The sequence below is a fragment of the Aquarana catesbeiana genome, linkage group LG02 (assembly GCF_042186555.1).
Source record: "Aquarana catesbeiana isolate 2022-GZ linkage group LG02, ASM4218655v1, whole genome shotgun sequence".
Classification (NCBI taxonomy): Eukaryota; Metazoa; Chordata; class Amphibia; order Anura; family Ranidae; genus Aquarana; species Aquarana catesbeiana.
In genome coordinates this window covers 520,771,534-520,792,251 of record NC_133325.1, presented here as the reverse complement: position 1 = coordinate 520,792,251, position 20,718 = coordinate 520,771,534, and the positions used below count along the sequence as shown (strand labels likewise).

At 42.1% G+C, this 20,718-nt stretch overlaps 1 protein-coding gene across 4 annotated transcripts in view; it reads right to left on the bottom strand.

Annotated features, from left to right (window-relative positions):
• KLHDC8A (kelch domain containing 8A) overlaps nt 1–20,718 on the bottom strand; it is a 68,955-nt gene that overhangs the window by 8,911 nt on the left and 39,326 nt on the right. For all 4 annotated transcript variants that reach the window (XM_073615813.1, XM_073615812.1, XM_073615810.1 and 1 more), the window contains 3 exons: nt 11,916–12,343; nt 5,960–6,124; nt 784–999 (listed from right to left, as the gene is read on the bottom strand). In XM_073615813.1, coding sequence (XP_073471914.1) covers nt 784–999; nt 5,960–6,124; nt 11,916–12,291 — 757 coding nt within the window. In that variant the 5' untranslated portion in view covers nt 12,292–12,343. The remainder of the gene's footprint in view (nt 1–783; nt 1,000–5,959; nt 6,125–11,915; nt 12,344–20,718) is intronic.

Genomic DNA, 20,718 nt, shown 5'->3' with positions numbered 1-20,718 from the left:
GAAGGAAAGAAAGAAAGAAAAATGGAAGGAAAGAAAGAGAAGGGGATGGGGGGAAGAAGGGAAGGAAGAGCATCCCCTACATCAGTGTACTCACTGGGAGGCAGGAGGGACTGGATGGATGGATGGATCAGACTCCCCTTTTCCTTTTCTGTTTTCTTCTTCAGCTTGAATCTTCCCGCCCACACATCCCCTTCTCTGAGGCAGAGCAGAGAACACTGCCGAGGAGAGTGGGCAGGGCAGACACAGGAGGAGAGGGCGGGAGGAGGAGGAGCAGAAGCTCTCTCTCCTCTTCTGTTTGGCTGTGCGGGCAGCAGGGGGAGGGGGGAGATCTGTCAGAACAGGCTATGCTGAGCGGCTCTCCCTGTCTGTGATCCGGAGATGTACGTAAGCTCCGATCACACATCTCACTCGCAGCCTGTTGTCTCCCTGTAACAAAACGAGGGGACTCAGGACTGTGTGATGGCGGATACCTCTGCTGCTGGAAGAGGCGCTCTCTGATTAGGTAAACAATACAGCTGTGCGAGGCCCCTATGACTGCGAGGCCTGAGGCCACCGCCTATTTCGCCTAATTAGAGAGCCGCCTCTGTTTGAGCATTCAGTACTGTATGTCACTTTCTGCCATGTAAGAGTGATCTCCAGGTGTTAGCATATCAATAAAGATCACTGTAGGAAGGCAGCCTGAATTGGTTGTACACAATTTGTTCTGCAGCGCTTCTTTGCTCTTACTACATTTTTTCACACTATGCTGCAATATATACCTTTGCGAAAACAGTAGTTTCTTACCTTGCTCCATATCAAATATATCCACAGTCTTGGTAAATTTTGGCCTGCGGTATGTACCTCCTTGTCGCAGTCCTCCTAAACTGTAGATGGAACCATCATTTAGCACATATCTTGAGTAGGCTCTTTTGTTTGGTATATTAGGGAACTTTGTCCAGGAACGGGTTTCAATGTCAAAGACTTCAAAAGCAGGTACTGCATATTTAGATTGCCTGCCACCTGTAAGAATGGAAGCTGTTGTCAGAAGATGTAGTTTATTATTTTTGGGAAAGAAAAGGTAAGAAAAAGAAGCACAAGAATGAACACCTCAGAAGAAAGAAAAGAGAAAGCATACTGATAATTCTGTAATAAAAAGAAGGAAAGAAGAGCAAAAGAGGGCAAACCACAAAAAGAAAGAAAGAAAGAAAAGAAAAGAAGAAAGAAGAAAGAAAGAAAGAAAAGAAAGAAAGAAAGAAAGAAAGAAAGAAAGAAAGAAAGGAAAGAACAAAAAAAGAAACAGAAGCGAGACTAATATATTTGTCTTTTTTTTTTCTTTTGCTACAAAAGTCCACGTACCTACCTAATTACCTCCTCCACTTACCTTTCATTTCTGCTCTTGATATCTTTACTTTTATATGCCCCAACTGTTGACAGTCATGACTGTGGAGGAGATGTGGCTACAAAGGGCTCACATTTTTATTTCTTTTTTCTTTGTGTACATTTAATGTTGGAGATATTAAGATCTCAGAACTGACAGTTAACTTTGCAAATTAACATTTTTTTCCCCAGCAAATTGACAAATTATATATTTAAATGTCTAAACCACTCTTCATTTAAAAACTACAGATTTTTTTTTTTTTGACTGTGAAATTTTCTTCTGAAAATATATCTGAAGCATGACAGAAAAAACTCATGCAAAGATTGCAAAGATGTAGCTGAGTCTAGGTTTCTATCAACTAGACAAAATATGAGTTTGCAGCTTATTTTTGTAAATTCTCCCTCTAGTGATCAAAAATGGCGTTATGCCAGGTGTTGATACAATGATACATTAGTCACAAATATGTAGCTGTAAAGATTATTGATGGCACGGGTGGTTACAAATTAAAGAAAGCAAAAGAATATATACTAATTAACAAACTGAAGCTGCTCTAAGCTATGCTTAGATGCCAGCAGTGTGTTTAAGGACAAACAAAAAAAATTGATTTAGAATAAACAAACCAGTAGGTAAACACTTGGGGATGTGGTTCAAATTTATTTCACAATCAAAACATCTCACCAGTTCATGGAATGTAGAACTGCAGGTTTTGGCAGAATTGTACAGCCGTACCTCTAATTGATCACCTGAAATTCTGTTTTATAATTATTAACACTAATGTCTTGCAGCTTAATAGGCCTTAGTCAAACATATTTAATTAGTATACAATGTACAAGACAACAAATCTACCGCCTGATGCCATATATCTCATGTCATTTGTGTGCCGCAGCATTCCTTTACAACATTGACCCACAGTTTAAATAATAAGACCAGGACAGCAAATTCAGAGGTATATAGTATATGGTATCAGCAGCTCTTCTGCATTCCACAAGTACAAGATCATTTTGTTTATTATTGGAGAACCAGCACTTGGTCTCTCCCTCTATTGTCAAAGGATACCATGCATTTTTGTAAAGGTAATTATACTAAAAGCAATACATTTTCATCTCTCTTGAGAGAGAAGAATATATTATTAATTTGTCAAAAGCAAACAGATTGTTTCTTTTTTCATTTATCTAATTGTATTTGGTACTTTAAGGGTTAATGTACTTCCCTGTGGTCACCAATGTTCCTAAGCTGTGGGAACAACGAGCCTCATTTATTACAATGTTTTTAATGTACCTCCAAATTAATCTGGGCACTGGATCCAAGCAATTTGAAAGATAAGCAAAATAAGATTAAATGCTATCTCACTCCTTAATATTACCCCTGCATGTAATCATCATGTATGCTAAAGATTACAGTGCACAGCCATTTTACGTAAAAGCCTTTAAATGCTAAATATCGTTTTTGAACTGTTTCTTAAAATAGTAAATTATCGATTGAAATTTGTTCCCAAGTATACAGATGTTCCTGTTATCTTGGAAACCTCTTAGCGTTTCTCAGGATAAATTTGAATTTGTTGCACACTAGAGAGTCTGGGCTGGACTGCTCAGCCTGCTCTCCTGTGATGCCAGCTTGACAAGCAGCTGCTGTGTCATTGACAAATGCCAGCCATGACTCTTAGCACTGCAATATACAGCCCAGACTTTGCAGAATGAAACAGACTGCTGTGTTTCAGTAATTACAGTGTTGGTGTAGGCAGTTATGAAAGACCCCCTATTTAAAGCAGTTATATATTCCTTTAAACCTGAGTGCTTAAACATACATTTATAAACATACACGTATACAATATACTACTTACATACACATATTTTAATTACTACCATGATATGTCTTTGTAGTAGCTTAATGTAATGTCCTGCACATCAGCAATCAGACTGACAGTGAAAAAAGCAATGAGGCTTTACTGTGCTGCACTGTTCTGTAAATCTAACAAATGGTTCTTGCTGATTGGAGGAGAAAGTGCAGATATTTCACTATCAAGTCATAGGGGGTTATTCACGAAAGGCAAATCCACTTTGTACTACAAGTGCAAACTACAAGTGCAAAGTGCACTTGAAATTGCACTGAAAGTACACTTGGAAGTGCAGTCGCTGTAAATCTGAGGGGTAGATCTGAAGTGAAGGGAAGCTCTGCTGATTTTATCATCCAATCATGTGCAAGCTAAAATGCTGTTTTTTTTTTCCTTGCATGTCCCCCTCGGATCTACAGCGACTGCACTACCAAAGGCATTTTCAGTGCAATTTCAACTGCACTTTGCACTTGTAGTGCAAAGTGGATTTGCCTTTCGTAAATAACCCCCATAGCCTTGACCAAGCTGTATTGTTATTACTACAGTGGAGCTCTTAAAACTTGGCTAAAGGTTTCTGGTCAGGGCTGGACTTTGGGGTGTGTGACCTGTAGAAGCCTGCCTTGCACATTTTTATTTGGTGGATTTGCTAGGGGTATACTTTTGATCAGGCTTGGGGAGAGGTTTGCTAGGTGTTTCATTTTTAGTGGAGTATTTTTGCTTGGTATTGACTGAATTAGTGCTGCTGATAGAGCTGTCTGTATATTGTCATAGTTTCCTGATTGTTGCCAGCTTATTTGCAGCATTTCTCATGCTGCCTGCATAGTGTAATGATTGCCATTTGTCGGCCCTGATTACAACAGTTGCCTGTTTGCTACCTGTGTATTAAAATGTTGCCCCTTTTGTTGCTCTTGTATTGTAAAGATTGATTTTTCATTGCTTGTTAATGATTGCCCATTTGTAATGTAATGTAATGAAGATTGCCATTTTTTACCTACATAGTGTCAGGTCACTGCTGTTTAGAGGACCATGTTACTATCATTTGCAGGCCTGTCACTATCAACCATCCCTCTATTAACTCAATGGGGGAGATTTATCAAAACTGGTGCACTCAGAATCTGGTGCAGCTGTGCATGGTAGCCAATCAGCTTCTAACTTTAGCTTGTTCAATTAAACTTTGGCAAAAAAACTGGAAGCTGATTGGTTTCTATTGAGAGCTGTATCAGATTTTGCACTCTCTAACTTTAATAAATAACATCCAATGCCTCTATTAGATCCTTGAGTTTCATTAAAATGGCAACTGTCATGTTTTTTAATTTTTTTCTGACCACTTTTTAGTATTTAATTTTTATCATTATTACTAAAAATATTTTGGAATATGGAGGGAGGGGGTTTGTTAAAAAATAATCAGCCTTGGGTGTCAAATATGCTAGGTATGCCAATGCCTGTATTTAATGTACTAGTTATATTGTTGGTTCTCTACCCCAATCACAGATATCACTTAGTACTGGATGGCAGTCTCATGTCAAGGACAACTACCAGTTTTCACAATTTAGCAACAATATCAGGCGGGCATCCAAGCAATGCAAAATAATTAAATATGCTACTCAACTTCCAAGCTCAACAACTGCTGTGATGAGACATCAGCCACACAGGGTGTTTACTGTTTTCAGTGTGATGACAAAAAGGTTGTCACAATTGATTATTTGCTGCCTGCATATTGTAATGATTGTCCATTTGCTGGCCCTGTATTACAACAATTGCCTGTGTATTATAATGGTTGCCCTTTTGTTGCTCATTTATTGTAACAATTGACTGTTCCCCACTTGTAGCCCATGTAATGAGGATTGCCTTTTTTGCTTACATATTGTCAGGTCACCCCTGTTTAGAGGACTATGTTAATTTTTGTCATTTAATTTTCTGCAGGCCTGTCACTATCAAACCATTCCACTATACCAATGTTTCGAATAAATCCTTGAGATGGTCACACATAAAAAAAAAAAATCATACGAAAATAAAATAAAATTGTACAAAAAAATAAAAAAACAAAATGTTTTATTTATTTATTTATTTTACATACTGTCACCAGTCAGCGTCCCTGATCACTGCCACACCAGTCATATGGTGATGCTGTACCGCTCTGCTGACAATATGTAAAAAAAAACAATTGTGGAAAAAAAATGTAATTTACCGTATTTATTTATTTATTTATTGGCTCCTCTTGCCGCCGACATAGACCGAGCCGAGTGTACTGTGTACTCGGCTACTCGGCTCCACTCGCTCCCTGTCCTGCCCCTTGACCCAGCTCCTATGATGAACACAACACCGGTCCAATGGTGGGACGTAAAGGCTAGGAGGCGGGACTGGGCGTGACTGCGAGCATAGCCGAGCCTTGCCGAGTACACAGTACACTCGGCTCGGCTCCGTCAATGTTGCCGGCCCTCACAGACAGCGGGGATCGGCGGAGGATCGGCGTATAACATGCATCCACGATTTTCCAATGATTTTAAGGGGAGAAAAGTGTGTGTTATACGCCGATAAATATGGTATTTAATTTCTTCATTTTCCAAAACAAAAAGTGACATAAATTTACAACTTCAAAAAAAAACTCACCATGCCTTACTAAATACCTTGGACTGTCTACTTTCCAAAAAGGGGTCATGAGATAGGCAGTCAATACATTGTGACTAAATCGATCCACAGATGTTTATACCACACATTTTTTTAATACATAAAATCAGATGTGAAAAAGGCAGCTTAAAACAAAAAATTACCTAGTACGTAAATCTTTGTTCCTCGTAGGAAGGAGGTAGCACCATACCGAGGTGTTGGCATCGGGGCAAGGTGGACCCAAATATCTTTTAGCATGTCAAATTGCTGAAGGAAATTATGTGGTCGCAGATCTGAACCCATGCCTCCTGCTGCATAAACCCTGCAATCTAAAATAAAAATAAGAATTACAAGATATAATTAGGCATTGCTTCCACAACAAACTGACCATGGGCACACATGTAGGTAAGCCCAGATTCAAGCTACGCAGGCCTTGTCCTGGGAGGCATTTTCTAGTCATGGCACGTTATTTCAAAAAGCACATTTACAAACTATCTGTAGTCTAATATGTAAAGGTAATCACTAGGGATGCATCGAAATTTTGGCTGCTGGAACATATCGGCCGAAAATAGTGTTTTCGGGAAATTGGCGAAAGGAAAAAATTGCCAATAATGGAGCCGAAAATTGCAAATGCGCAGTAGCGCTGGGTGCACCGACGGGTGACGTCACTCGCTGTGTGGACGGCGTCCATGTTTCTCGTGGTTAAGATGCTGGACTCGTGAGCACGTTCCCTGCAGTTGAGACGCTGGAGTTGGGAGCACTTTCCCCACGGAAGTTCCTCGTGGTTTCTCGTGGTTGAGATGCAGCTGGGACTTGGGAGGCGGGAGCATACAGGGCTGCATTGGAGAGTGGGCACCATCCCTCCTGGATGGCTACTATTACTTCTATTCGCCGGTGAGCATTGCCGCTTTTCTCTTAAACTAACTGACAATCCAACTAGTACTAAAAATTTGCATGCTATTTAGAAAGAGATATTCAGTTTTATGTAGTTAGTTCTACTACTACTAAACTAACAGGCCAGGTGATGCATGTCTGAACTGCTATTTACTTAGAAAGAAAGATAGCATTTAATTATGTTATACTACACTGACAAGCGCATGAATTTTTTAAACATGACAGTATTCAATATACTACTGAATATCTCAAACAAATAGCATGTAACCAATCAATATATTCTTTGGTACAAGATGTACTGCAGTGCATACATAACTACCTTGCATGGCAAGAGAGCTGCACTGTTAAGAAAAAGATTGGTGAGGTTTAGTTTTTTTTTGTTTTTTTTTTTGTTTTATTTTATAGCTGCCTGGCGTTTAGTTTTTAAATTGATATTAGCCCCCCTCAAATTTCACTCCCACTACTATAGATCATTCTATGCTATTCTTCTGCACTACCAGCAAAGGTGGACCATGTCTGCAGTGTGGAAATATTTTAAAGTTTCTGATAAAGACCCCAAATTTGCAATCTGCAGTCTTTGCTCAGCAGAAATCAAGAGGGGGTACAGTGCCAAGGCATTTTTCGACAACAGGTTTGATACACCACCTGAAAACACGTCATCCAGTTCAGCATACAGAATACAAAAAACAGTACCACTTCTAAAAAGTGCCTCAGGCTCAACACCATCTGTGGCCACAGTCTTTGAAAAGGTTAAAAGATTTACAAGTGACAGTCCCAAAGCTCGCAGCATTACAGATAAAATTATGGAATGTATTGCGTTAGACGACCAGCCATTCTCTGTTGTGGAGGACATTGCATTCTGTAGGCTCATGCAACATATTGAGCCGCGTTACACACTACCAAGCAGACGCTACTTTGCAGATACCTGTCTACCTGAATTGTTTTGCAGTATTAGAAAACACGTTCATGAGCTCATGACTACCAACATCATAGCAATCAGTTTTACTACCGACATTTGGAGTTCAGACGTCAGTCCAATGAGCAGTGCTTAGCCTGACAGCACAGTGAATAGATGCCAAATTTCAATTGCAAAAAATCCTACTTAACGCACGTGAGTTTGGTGGATCACATACTGCAGCAGCAATATCTGACGCTTTAAAAACCATGCTTGACACTTGGCACATTGAGAAGTCTAAAGTGTATTTGATCGTCCGAGATAATGCGCGGAACATGGCAAAGGCAATGGAAGACAGTGAACTTAAAAGCATACCGTGTATGGCACACACGCTACAATTGGCTGTGAATGAGGGATTGCTGAGTCAGCGCACCATATCTGATATTGTATCAAAAGAAAGAAAAATTGTGGGTCACTTTAAGCATTCTTCGCTTACTTATTCCAGATTACAAGCTTTGCAGATACAGTTTGCAATGCCACCGAAACGACTGCGGCAAGATGTAGCCACTCGTTGGAACAGCACCTACTATATGCTGCAAAGTCTTTTCGAATAAAAGCGTGTTTTAGCTGCGTACAGTGCAGATTACGAGCTGCCGGCAACACTGAGCGCACATCAGTGGATGTTAGTTGAAAATAGTTTGTCTCTTCTATCTCCATTTGAACAGTTAACAAAAGAAATAAGCTCAGCTAATGCTTCCATTGCTGAAGTTATTCCCTTGATTGCTGCACTGAAGCCTCTGCTAGGAAAAGAGGTAGAAACAGACCATGACGTAAAAACGGCTAAAACCACTCTACTGGAGGCCGTTAACAACCGGTTTCAAGACACAGAGTCCAACCCTCCGTACTGCATTGCAACAGTTCTAGATCCTCGATTTAAAGAGCATTATTTTAATGTGGAGAAAAAGCAGCATGCACAGGAAATGATACAGGCAAAAATGGAGGTGATAAAAGCATCTGGTGAAGGAGTTTCAAGGTGTAGCACAGAGGAAAGTATACCAGAGAAACGGTTGCATACTAATGAAGAGGAACACACTCCCTCGATATCTGATATGTTTGAAGAAATTTTACATGAATGCATATCGGTCCATAGCAGTGCCACAACAACTGCAGCTACCCAACAGCTGGAGATTTATTTAGCTGAGCAGCCTATCGCCAGAAGCGATAATCCCCTTGAGTACTGGCGCATCAACAAACAACGTTTTATTTTGCTTGCACAGATTGCACGCAGATATTTATCTGCCCCAAGCACCAGTACAGAGAGTGAGAAACTATGTCATATTCTTGATGAGAAGAGGAACCATCTCTCCTGTGAGAAAGCTGAACAACCTTTGTTCTTAAAGCGAAATCTGACACTTTTACTGAAATAGATTAGAAATCAGTAGCACAGTCCAATTCATTTACTATGTTCCAATTGTCTAGCTGTGCCATTGGTTGTTCATTGTAGTTCTTATACTTTTTTTTTTTGCACTTCTTCAATTTAAGAGAGAACTCCAGCTTTTGAACTACATAGTTTGTTGTTGGGCCAAACTTCACTGTGTCCGGTTATGGATAGAGACTTCCAAGAACACAGACTAGTCTACAGTCTGCCCTGCAGCAGCGCCACTCAGTCAATCACAGCAAGCAATGTATTTCTTCAAATGAAATTACTTTCTGTGATTGGCTGAGGGCCGCTGCTGGAGACAAGACTGTAGACTAGTCTGTGTTCCGGGAAGTCTCCGCACATACCCAGAACACAGTGCGGTATACTGTATGACTATGTATGTAACCGCAGCTGGATACATACAGTTTTATCGCACATGCAGTGCACTGACACCTTAGGGAGAGAACTTAGGTAAATGAGTTCTCATTTTAAGTTGAAAATAAAACAATTAAAAAAAATAATATATCATATGTCATGTTTACAGAACAACTGTGAAACAGAATAACGGCCTTCTGCCATAATTATGTTATGGTTAGTTGTTCTTTAATTTTATAACAGTTTGTTTTGCACAGTAACTTTGCAATTAAAGGGATATGAAACGGAACAGGAAAACACACAGAGGTTGATTGATTTACTAAAACTGGAGAGTGCAAAATCTGGTTCAGCTCTGCGTAGAAGGTTAGGTTAACCAATCAGCTTCCAGTTTTTTTTGTCAAAGCTTTGAACAAGCCGAAGAACTTCAAAGCTCATTGGCTAATATACTCAGATGCGCTAAATTTTTCAATCTCTCCAATTTTGGTAAATCAACTCCACACTCTCCGGTGCTTGGAAGTGGGCCCCAGACTGTTGCCTACATTTTTCCCTGCTGGACATGCCTCGCCTTGATGCCCTCTTTTGACTAGGGAAGTCAGTGGATACACTGTCTGAAATAAAACAGGACAGAGGGCGCACCGTCCTAGTGCATTATCTAAAGAAAAACCTCTCTTTGTTAATATGGTAAGTAATATACAACAAACCAACAGGTGTACTCTATCAACCTTGTCGTCAAAGTAAGCTTCCAGTCCACAATACATCATATCACATCACCTATAGGACAACTGGAAACCCCAACAGGATAACGTGTTTTGAGGACTTGCCTCTCCTCGGAGCTCTGGCTCTAAGGAAGAGGCAAGTCCTTGAAACACATTAGCCTGTTGTTGGGTTTTCCAGTTGTCCCACTCCCATTATGTGATGGGAATGATGATGTATCGTGGACTGGAAGCTGATGTTTTACTTTGACAACAAGCTTTCATACAACTGACCTGATGGCTTAGTTAGTAGTATGATGGGTATAATAGCCCATGCGCCCTCTGTCTTGTTTTATGGTTCTTCTATTTTTTAACAACAAACAGTACAAATACCGTACGTTTACTCAAACATAGAGGGGGTTATTTACGAAAGGCAAATCCACTTTGCACTACAAGTGCAATGTGCACTTGAAATTCCACTGAAAGTGCACTTGGAAGTGCAATAGCTGTAAATCTGAGGGGTAGATCTGAAATGAGGGGAAACTCTGCTGATTTTATTATCCAATCATGTGCAAGCTAAAATGCAGTTTTTTACTTTCCTTGCATGTCCCCCTTGGATCTACAGCGACTGCACTTCCAAGTGCACTTTCAGTGAAATTTCAAGTGCACTTTGCACTTGTAGTTTGCACTTGTAGTGCAAAGTGGATTTTCCTTTTGTAAATAACCCCCAGAAGCTCTTAGTCTTTGGCATTTTATATTATGCCTGTTTTGTTTTTATTTTATTTATTTAATTTTTTTATTATTATTAATTATTGTGCAGCATATGTACTGTTACTGTAAGTTTCTTTATTTCATTTTGTATTTATTTTATTTTCTGTGTTCAATTTATGTGGGTTACTTTTTATTAAAGTACTTATTTTACATTACTGGATTGCATTTTTTATTCATTTAATTAATGATACTTAAAATGTCAAATAACAAATATAACACAATTTTATATATCAAAATGTTATTAATTAAAAAAACCTGTAATTTTCGGTATCGGTTTTGGTTTTCGACCTAGTGTATCCTTCATTTTCAAGTTCGGCACCAAAATTTCCATTCGGTGCACCCCTAGTGATCACCAAGAATTATAGGAATTATAGTTTGCTACCAAACGCTTGTACAGTGAGAAACTGGCCATGAAGGCCAGTGCCCCTACACAGTAATGTGGAATGGCCGAAAAGGGATCAAAATAGAGGAGTCCTCAGAGTGGTTGAGATGCAATTAATCCCCTTCTTAAAAAAAAAGTGGGCTCCAAATGTTTATAATCTTCAAAAATATTAACAAATACATATTTCTATGGATTATAAATAAAAATTATTATTCTTTCTTTAGGTAGACACCTAAAACTGCTGAGAAAGGTAGCAAATATATAGTTCATTAAAGTCAAAGGTTTTCTTTCAGTTAAATTATCTCTTGGCTGTTTATAGGTTACTGGTATTTGAAAAAAAAAACAAATCTTGTCAAACTTTTTGATTCTCTCCCCCATCACAGATATTACGTAGCTCTGAATGGCATTTCAAGGACATGTATTACCAACATGAGCAGTTTTCACATTTCAGCAACAATACAGAAAGGGCATCCAGGCAGTGCAAGAGAATTCAATGTGTTACTCAGCTTCCAAGCTGAACAACTGTTGTGATGAGACATCAGCCATATACTGTAGGGTGTTTATGCTCCCTTTTAAACATAGCCATTTTGTTATTTATTTGCAGAAATATACAGCTTTTCAGCAGCATGCAGTTGCCCATATTAGACACACAAAAAGCATAAAAAATAGACAGATACTTCCTGACAGTTACCTCTCGCAGTGATTGATATACCCATGGCTGGCTCACGAAGGGAGCTTTTCTTCTTCCACTTGCCCTCATCGATATTGTAGACCTCTACAACTTTTAAAGGTGACTGGTTTTCTCCCACTCCTCCAACTACCATAATTCTCTTGCCCAATGAGACCAATGCCACCCCAGCTCTAGCAGATGGCATTGGCGCTAGGCTGGTCCAGCGATTGGCTTCTGGAGAAAACAGTTCGAAAGTGTTCATTGGGTTTCCTGCCTCATCACATCCTCCCACAGCAAAGATCTGCCCTCCAGCTTCTACAAGAGAACAGTACACACGCGGGCTGGAAAGCGGTGCTAGTGTTCGCCACTGGAAGTCTTTGGCAAATGGCACCTCCATGCTTGATCATCCAAACAGTAGAAGTTCATCTGTGCGTGCAAAACTTGGCACCCTGAGCACAAAATAGGAGGGGAAAATAATTAAATTTCAATTTAATTTTGTCTTACTTTTTTATATTTCTAAAGGATCGGTCTAAACAACGTTAAAGCAGTCACTGGTTTTAATTACCAACAATAGTTTCCAACATAGGTATGCGCAGCCTATTGCATTAGGGTGTGCACCTCAATGCTCAAACACATATGTGTGTGTGCATGTGTATTTATACTGACAGTGTCAGTAGAGCAGGTATTTGTGTTGGTAGGGCAGTGGATGGTGTCAGTAGTTTTTATTTTTATTATTCTTTACAATTCTTTTTTTATTTGTCTTTTACATTTTTTTCGGACCCCCGTTAGGGGGCTTTTGTAAAATATCACGGGTTTAAACAGGGGGATCTGCGCCACACAGGGTGATTAGGGTATGCCGAGGCACTCCCGGCAAAACCTGTGCGCACGCCTATGGAAAAAAATCCATGGATTTTGTTGTCGGAATGTCCGATCAATGTCCGACCGTGTGTACAGAGCATTAGTCTGAGAATGAAAAGGAATCCCTGCAAGAGTATGGTTTTAGGGCTGGAGCTCTTGGAACATGATTTCTTACATTTAAAACCTATAGTACATTAACATTCTGCATTGGGGGATCAACGCATAAGGGGGCTTGTGATTGGCTGATGTTTGGCACCAACTGGTACAAATCCCTGCCCTGCTTCTTCTTGCTAAAACAACAACCCACCTACTTAAAGCCTTAAACCTCTGCCATATTGTGCCCCACTCCTTGCCAGATGCATTTCCACTACATCCCGGCTATTAGCCTTTATATCCTGGAGAAAGGAATGTCCACACAAAAGAAGCATTGTTGTTGTACTTTACTGATGTTATTTAAGTTATTTACAGTCACATCACATACTAGATAGATTATATTATCCAGGGTCACTTGGCAGTACTTTGTCAATCACATAGAGTGGCTGATTTGCAGCAGTCACATGTAAAAGCAGCATACAACACTTCACCCTTAAGCCATCTTCCCTTTACACAGTCTCGTTCCTTCCAAGGGGCATTACTACTCACTACTTACTCTGTCCAGCTAACAATTCCTTGCCTGTAGATCCTGAGACAGGATCACTGCAGTTACACTACTGGCTATAGTACACTTTTCCCGAGTCCTCCAAGGGATAGACACTATTCTCCTGGCCTTTTGCAACCCACTCTAGCCTCCACCACAATAAGAGACAAGATGACTACAGCAGGCTCTTCTGAGTGCAGGACTACCTCACTCTTTCTTCCAGCCCTGTTCAGGGCCTCCACTTAGCTGACTACATCTGCATGCTGGTGAGGTATCTGGCTCCCCTGCTCCAACTGCACTATGCTTCTCCCAACCTAACATTATATTCTCACTCATTAAATCACTACTGGGGGTCTCTAACTAAAAGGGTCCTAGTACCTGATTACACAGTAGTGGCAGACTAGGTAATTGCACCAACTAACAAGAGCTTGTAGTTTTTGATGCCAAACTGCTTGCACTATGATGTAATACCCTAACAAGCCCACCTCACACTAGCCCCAACATTAACCCTCCATTGCAAAAATGCACCTTTTCTGTGCCAAAAACTACCTCCCTTGGTTTATGAATATAAATTTTATTAAGCTTACAATTACAAGCCATCGATGTTAACATAAAAATGTAGCTGACAAGTAGCCAGAATGTTACAGTTTTTACCCAAGAGAAAAGTAAAAATTTTAGTGCCTGGAGGTCAGTTTTAATAAGAGATGAAACATAGTTTCAGTTTTTGGAATTAATTGTACCTTGCTGTGAAAAGGTTTATTGCACATCAGATGGTAATATATAATTCACATAAATTTTACAGATCACTTTACTTATTGTAATTTTTTTACTGTATATATAAAACAAAAGTTTTTTCCCAACTCAAGACTATAATCATTGTAATTGTTCACATACTGTACATAATGTAGAGGCCAGGGCCATCTTTAATATTGATTGGATCCTGGGCAAACATTTTCCTGGGTCCCCCCCCCCAAATGCAAATTTGTCTCCATCCCAACAAAGGAGAGATATAGAAATATTACATAGTGCAGTATTTTGAAGTGTGGGGCCACCATACCTGTAGAGGATGAGGAAGTAGTAAGTGGTAAGGATGAGGTATACTGCAGTGGTGTGCAGCATTATAGAGCTTGGGTTCTCAAGTACCAAGAGAAGGTAGTATGAGGTGGGGGCAGGGTAAGTAGATAGGGATGCAGTGTTCTAGAGAGTGGGTCTTCTTAATACTACTAGTGAGCAGAATGAGATGGGGCTAAGTCTGCAAGGGGGTACAGTTAAATAGCACTCCCAGTACTAATGGGGGCATGTGGCTGGGCACACAGTAAGCGGAGCAGGGTTGTATAGAGAGCAGTAGGTCAGGGTGAATAGTGAAGGGTGGGGGCAGGAACAGTGAGGGTGGCAGTGTTCTATGGGGTAGGGGCAGGGTGTATAATGAGGGGTACAGTGTTTTAAAATGTGGTGATGGGGTGTATAGTGAGTGGTGCAGTGTTCTATGAGGTGGGGGCAGGGTGTATTGTGAGGGGTGCAATGTTCTATGGGGTGGGGACTGGGTATGTAGTGAGGGGTGCAGTGTTCTATAAGGTGAGGTGTATAGTGAGTGGTGCAGTGCTCTATAGGTGGGGGAAGGGTATATAGTGAGTGGTGCAGGGTTCTATGCGGTGGGGGCAGGGTATATAGTGAGGGGTGCAGGGTTACGGTATATGGGGTAGAGGCAGGGTCTATAGTGAAGGGTGCAGAGTTATATGGGGTGGGAGCAGGGTCTATAATGAGGGGTGTAGGGTTATATGGGGCGGGGGCAGGGTGTATAGTGAGGGCAGGGTCTATAGTGAGGGGTGCAGGGTTCTGTAGAGTAGATCAGTATGGGGTGAGGGATGCAGGGCAGCCAAATGGGGGGTGCAGGAAGAGGATAGGGCTCCTGCACAGGTTCAGGAGAGGAGTAGATGGCAGAGGACCGTGTCGGAGAGGACCCCTGATAGCTCGGCATGGTAAGAGGGACCACGGATCAGAGCCCTCTGTACTAATCTTACGAGAGGGATCCAGGAACACAGCCAGCACCACACTGCCCTGCCCCCTATTCACTTTCTGCTGCTGGGCACAGCACCGATCACTGGGATCCACCATTCCGGACCAACAACTTCATCGACTGCACTACCCTGCTCCTCCATTCACTGCACAATTGGGCCCCACAACAATAATTGGGCCCGGGGCAGCTGCTCCTTTTGCCCCGCCTTAAAGATGGCCCTGTGTATAGACAATTTAGGTTGGTGCCAATTGATATAATAATGTTTTTTTGGACTGTGGGAGAAACCTTTTTATTTAATATTTGTTCTAAAACATTTAAATCAATTGTGCAAAGTAAAAACGAGCACAATGTTTCTCAGAGAGTCTAAGGCTAAATATATAATTAAAGTGGTATTAAAGGGGTTGTAAAGGCAGAAGTTTTTTTTTATCTTAATGCATTCTATGTGTAACCCCTCACAGTTACTCTTGTTGGGCGCAGGACGGGCCCTGCATTGAAATAATATATCAAAAATTGTAATTACATGCCCCTGTTAAAAGGGGGCAGAAAAATTGGGCCTTGGGAGATGGTAGTGGTGCACAACACTGTAAGCCCTCACAGATACTCTTGTTGGGCGTAGGAACGGGTCCTGCTGTGAAATATTATACCAAAAATTGTAATTACATGCCCCTGTTAAACGGGGGCAGAAAAATTGGGCCTTAGGTGGTGGTGCCCTAAAACAAAAATATTGTTGGAAGCTAGCAAGATTGAGGAGGAATAGGATAGTCAGCATAGGCAGTCTTCAAGGGATCCCACATCCCAAGCAAATTCAATCAGTTATATCAGCATCAGGTGCTTGATAGCTGCTGATCCAGGACTGATTCAATTTTATGAACATGAGCCTATCAACGGAGTCTGTGGACAGGCACACTCTTTGATCCGTTACAAACCCTCCAGCAGCACTAAATGTGCATTCAGAAAGCACGCTGGATGCAGGACAGACCAGTAGCTCCATTGCATATTGAGCAAGTTCTGGCCAGTGGTCCATCCTCAAGACCCAGTAACCCAGTGGATGCTCTGTTGGAAAGGTCTTCAAGTCTCAGCAACACGTTGTCCAGCACCAGGAAATTGTAACCTCCCAGGGTCTGGAAATGCATTACAGAAACCTTTCTTCAAGGCCTCCTGAAGATTTTTCATTCTCTGGTCCCTCTGCAAAGGCAGGATGAGTTCTGCAACCTTACCCTTGTAACGTGGATCAAGAAGGGTTGCCAGCCAGTAATGATCCCTCTCCTTGATACCACGAATCCTAGGGTCCTTTTGCAAGCTTTGCAGAATGAGGGAGGCCATGCAGCATAATTTTGCAGAGGCATTTGATTCTGAGCCCTCTGGGTCACTGAGGATGACCTTGTCAGGAACTACCTCCTCTGAGCCACATACAACTCCTTGGGTTTCTGGGGACTGAAAACCATCCCTTGAAGACTGCTGCTGAGTGTTATCCTCTACATCCATGCTGACACAATCCTCCTCCTCCTCTTCTTTCTGTGTGTTTGGCGGGTTCGCAGGAATGCTATCTGGATAAAAGGGGCCTTGAGAGGTAAGGAAGTCCTCCTCTTCCTCCCGCTGTTTTGCCCCAAGTGCCGTGTCCATGATTCCATGAAGCGTGTACTCCAACAGGAAGACTAGAGGGACAGTGTCACTGATGCATGCATTGTCGCTGCTCACCATCCTTGTGGCCCCCTCAAATGGTGACAGGACAGTGCATGCATCCTTGATCAGTAGCCACTGGCATGGCAAAAAGAAGCCAATCTCTCCTGACCCTGTCCTGGTGCCATACTCACACAGGTACTCATTGACGACCCCTGTGTGCAGCTGCTGCAGCATTGCCAACGTCCACCTGGTGGGCATGTCACAAATGAGGCGGTTGGTGGGCAGGTTTCATTCCCTTTGAATGTCAGCCAGCCGAGCACTGGCATTGTATGACCGGCGGAAATGACCACAGACTTTTTTGGCCTGCCTCAGGAGATCCTGTAAGCCTGGGTACCTGCTCAAGAACCGCTGCACCAAATTCAGGACGTGTGCCTAACATTGAAAATGGGTCAAGTGTCCCTGTCGGAGGGCAGAGAGAAGGTTGGTGCCATTGTCGCATACAACCATTCCTGGCTGAAGCTGGCGTGGCGTCAACCACCTCTGGGCATGCCCCTGCAGAACTGACAGAATCTCTGGTCCAGTGTGGCTCCTGTCCCCTAGGTAGAGCTGCACGATTCTGGCTAAAATGAGAATCGCGATTTTTTTGCTTAGAAGATAGATCACGATTCTGTCACGATTCTCACGATGTAACATCATCTTTCACATTAAACAAAATAATTGGGCTAACCTTACTGTTTCGTTGTTTTTTTTTATTCATTGAAGTGTATTTTTCCAAAAAAATTGCGTTTGAAAGACCACTGTGCAAATACAGTGTGACATAAAATATTGCAACAATCCCCATTTTATTCTCTAGGGTCACTGCTAAAAATATATATATAATGTTTGGGGGTTTCAAGTAATTTTCAAGCAAAAAAAATCTAATTTTAACTGTAAGAAACAAGTGTCAGAAAAAGGTTTAGACTTTAAGTGGTTAAACTTCGTGCATAATCACACAGAAGTTCTATCCCTTTGATCTAAGACAGAAGAGTTACAATGTTGTTAAAATCTTGGCAGAATGCCTGGTTTGGCAGACTGCTCGAGTAAGCAGAGAACTCTATACTTGTTACATGAAAGAATCGAGACACTCCGCAACATAGATCGTCAGAAGGGGTGAATCGAGATCGTGACCTTTTAACGATTAATTGTGCAGCTCTACCCCTAGGCAGACCAACTCAAGCACCGCATGGCATCTTTTAGCCTGACTGCTTGTGTAGCCTCTTGAACGCTTACGGAGCACCACTGGTTCAGAGGACAAATCTGCAGAATAGGCCATAGAGGAAGAAGAAGAGTAGGGGGTGGAGGAGAGAGCTTTGGCAGAATCACCACTAGCATTTTGGAGGTGTGGTGGCGGAACAAGCTCCAACAACACTGAACCCTGTCCTGCACAGCTGCCAGCAGAGTTATCCAGTGCTCCGTGAAGGAAAGGTTAACGGACTGCACGGCAGGTCGTCAAATGTCTGGTCAAGCATGTGGTGCCCAAGTGGCTGTTGTTCTGGCCATGCTTGATCCGCTTCAGACATAGGTTGCAAACAGCAACGGTGCGATCTGCTGCACATGTGTCAAAAAAGGTCCATACCAAGGAACTTTTCAAAATCAGCGGGGAGTCAGCAGCGCCCTGCACCTGCGGAGCTCTGTGGTGTGATGCAATAGGGTGGCTGCCCTTAAGCTGCCCCCTGGAGGACATCCTGCCTCGTTGAAGTTGTCCCCCTCCTCCTCCTCTCTTCTATCAGGCACCCAATTAGAGTCAGTGGCCTCGTCATCCCCTCCCTCCTCGTCACTGGAGCAAGCCTGGCAGTATGCTGCAGCTGGGGGAACATGACTGCCAGTTTCTTGTCCTTCTTGGGCACCCCCTCTCTCTAGGCTCAAGTTACTTCCTTCTTCAACCTGGGAACCAACATCGGAGCCTTCAAATCGCTGCAGCATGTACCCGACACTGTGGTCAAATAATTCTGGGGACTCCTCCGTGCATGATGGTGGGGCTACGGAAGGAGTGACTTTAGACAAGGAGCCAGTGGAAAAGGCCGCTTTGGCAGCTGCGTTAAAAGGCAAACAACTCTGAGCCTGGGTGACAGAGGATGAAGAGGATGAGGATGGCTTTGTTATCCACTTCACCAACACTTCTGCATGTTCTGGCTCAATGACACGGCCAGCAGCGAAAAAAAGGACAAGCGTGCCGCATGGCCACCTGCAGAGGATGCACCATGTTTACGACCACCACTGTTGACTGTAGACACAGAGGCTGCTTGCCCTCTTTAAGTGGCCTGTGAGCATCTGCCTCTCCTTGGTGGCCTTCCGGACATGATGTATTTTTTGTTTTGCAACACAACACTACACTGTATTAAATACTGTGTACACCGCCTGAAGTGTATTAGAAACTGTACACACTGTATTAGATACTGTGTACACCACCTGCACTGTATTAGCAACTGTACAACAACTGCACTGTATTGTATACTGTGTACACCACCAGAAGTGTAGTAGAAACTTTACACACTGTATTAGATACTGTGTACACCGCCTGCACTGTATTAGAAACTTTACTACGGCTGCACTGTATTGTGTACACCATCAGAAGTTTAGTAGAAACTGTACACCGCCTGCACTGTATTAGAAACTAAGCACTGCAAACATGATCTCTATAACTGGTCAATTTGTGGCAAGATCACTGTAACTTATGGTCTCTGTAAAATTAGCAGAGAGTGACTTGAACCAAAAGACATCCTACAGATTGTAGAATACTTTTCAATCCAAAAATGTGTGCAGAATATAACAGATGTCCATCAGAAAATCCAGAAAAGCCATGTTTTACTTTAGTCAGCGTCCTGGTCAGTAGCGATTTATCTTGGGATTCATTGATTCACTTGGGCTCTACCAATACCAATACTCAGTGCAGGAGATGATGGGAACCAACTCTCATCAGTAACACTACTTTTTATTTTTGCATCTGTCAAGGCTAGTCTCTGTTGCCAATGGATTTTTGTCTTTGTAATACTTTTTGTTCCTTGAGTGCTTAGAGATGCAGGCCCCATATTTAGGTCCCTTTTCTTGGCAGAGAAATCCATCAATGTCCTGACCATAATCTTTTTGATTAGGTTTAAGGACCTCTCAGGATTTCAGAAAAAGCTCAAGGTCAAAACATACTTATATTTCAGGGCCTATTTGATGGGATGAAATAATTAATGAAATAAATTGTTCCCAAAGCAGCTCATCAGGGTCTGATATTGTAACATACTGGCCTGTCCTTTTTAACCAAGTGACCCCACAACACTTGCAGCTACTGCAAAGTCTGGTAGGGTTTCTCTCTACATGCTGACCTGTAAAGCATTGATTGCACAATTTTGCCATGATCGTGACTGCGCCAGTTAAACTCTTCAAATGCACTGCCACCCCATCAGGAGTAATGCCGCGTATACACGGTTGGACTTTTCGACCGGACGGATCCGACAGACTTTCCAGCGTACTTTCGACGGACTTCCGATGGACTTTCTAACGAACGGACTTGCCTATACACGATCCCACCAAAGTCAGAGGGATTCATATGTGATGACGTACACCGGACTAAAATAAGGAAGTTGATAGCCGGTAGCCAATAGCTGCCCTAGCGTTGGTTTTTGTCTGTCGGACTAGCATACAGACGAGCGCATTTCTAG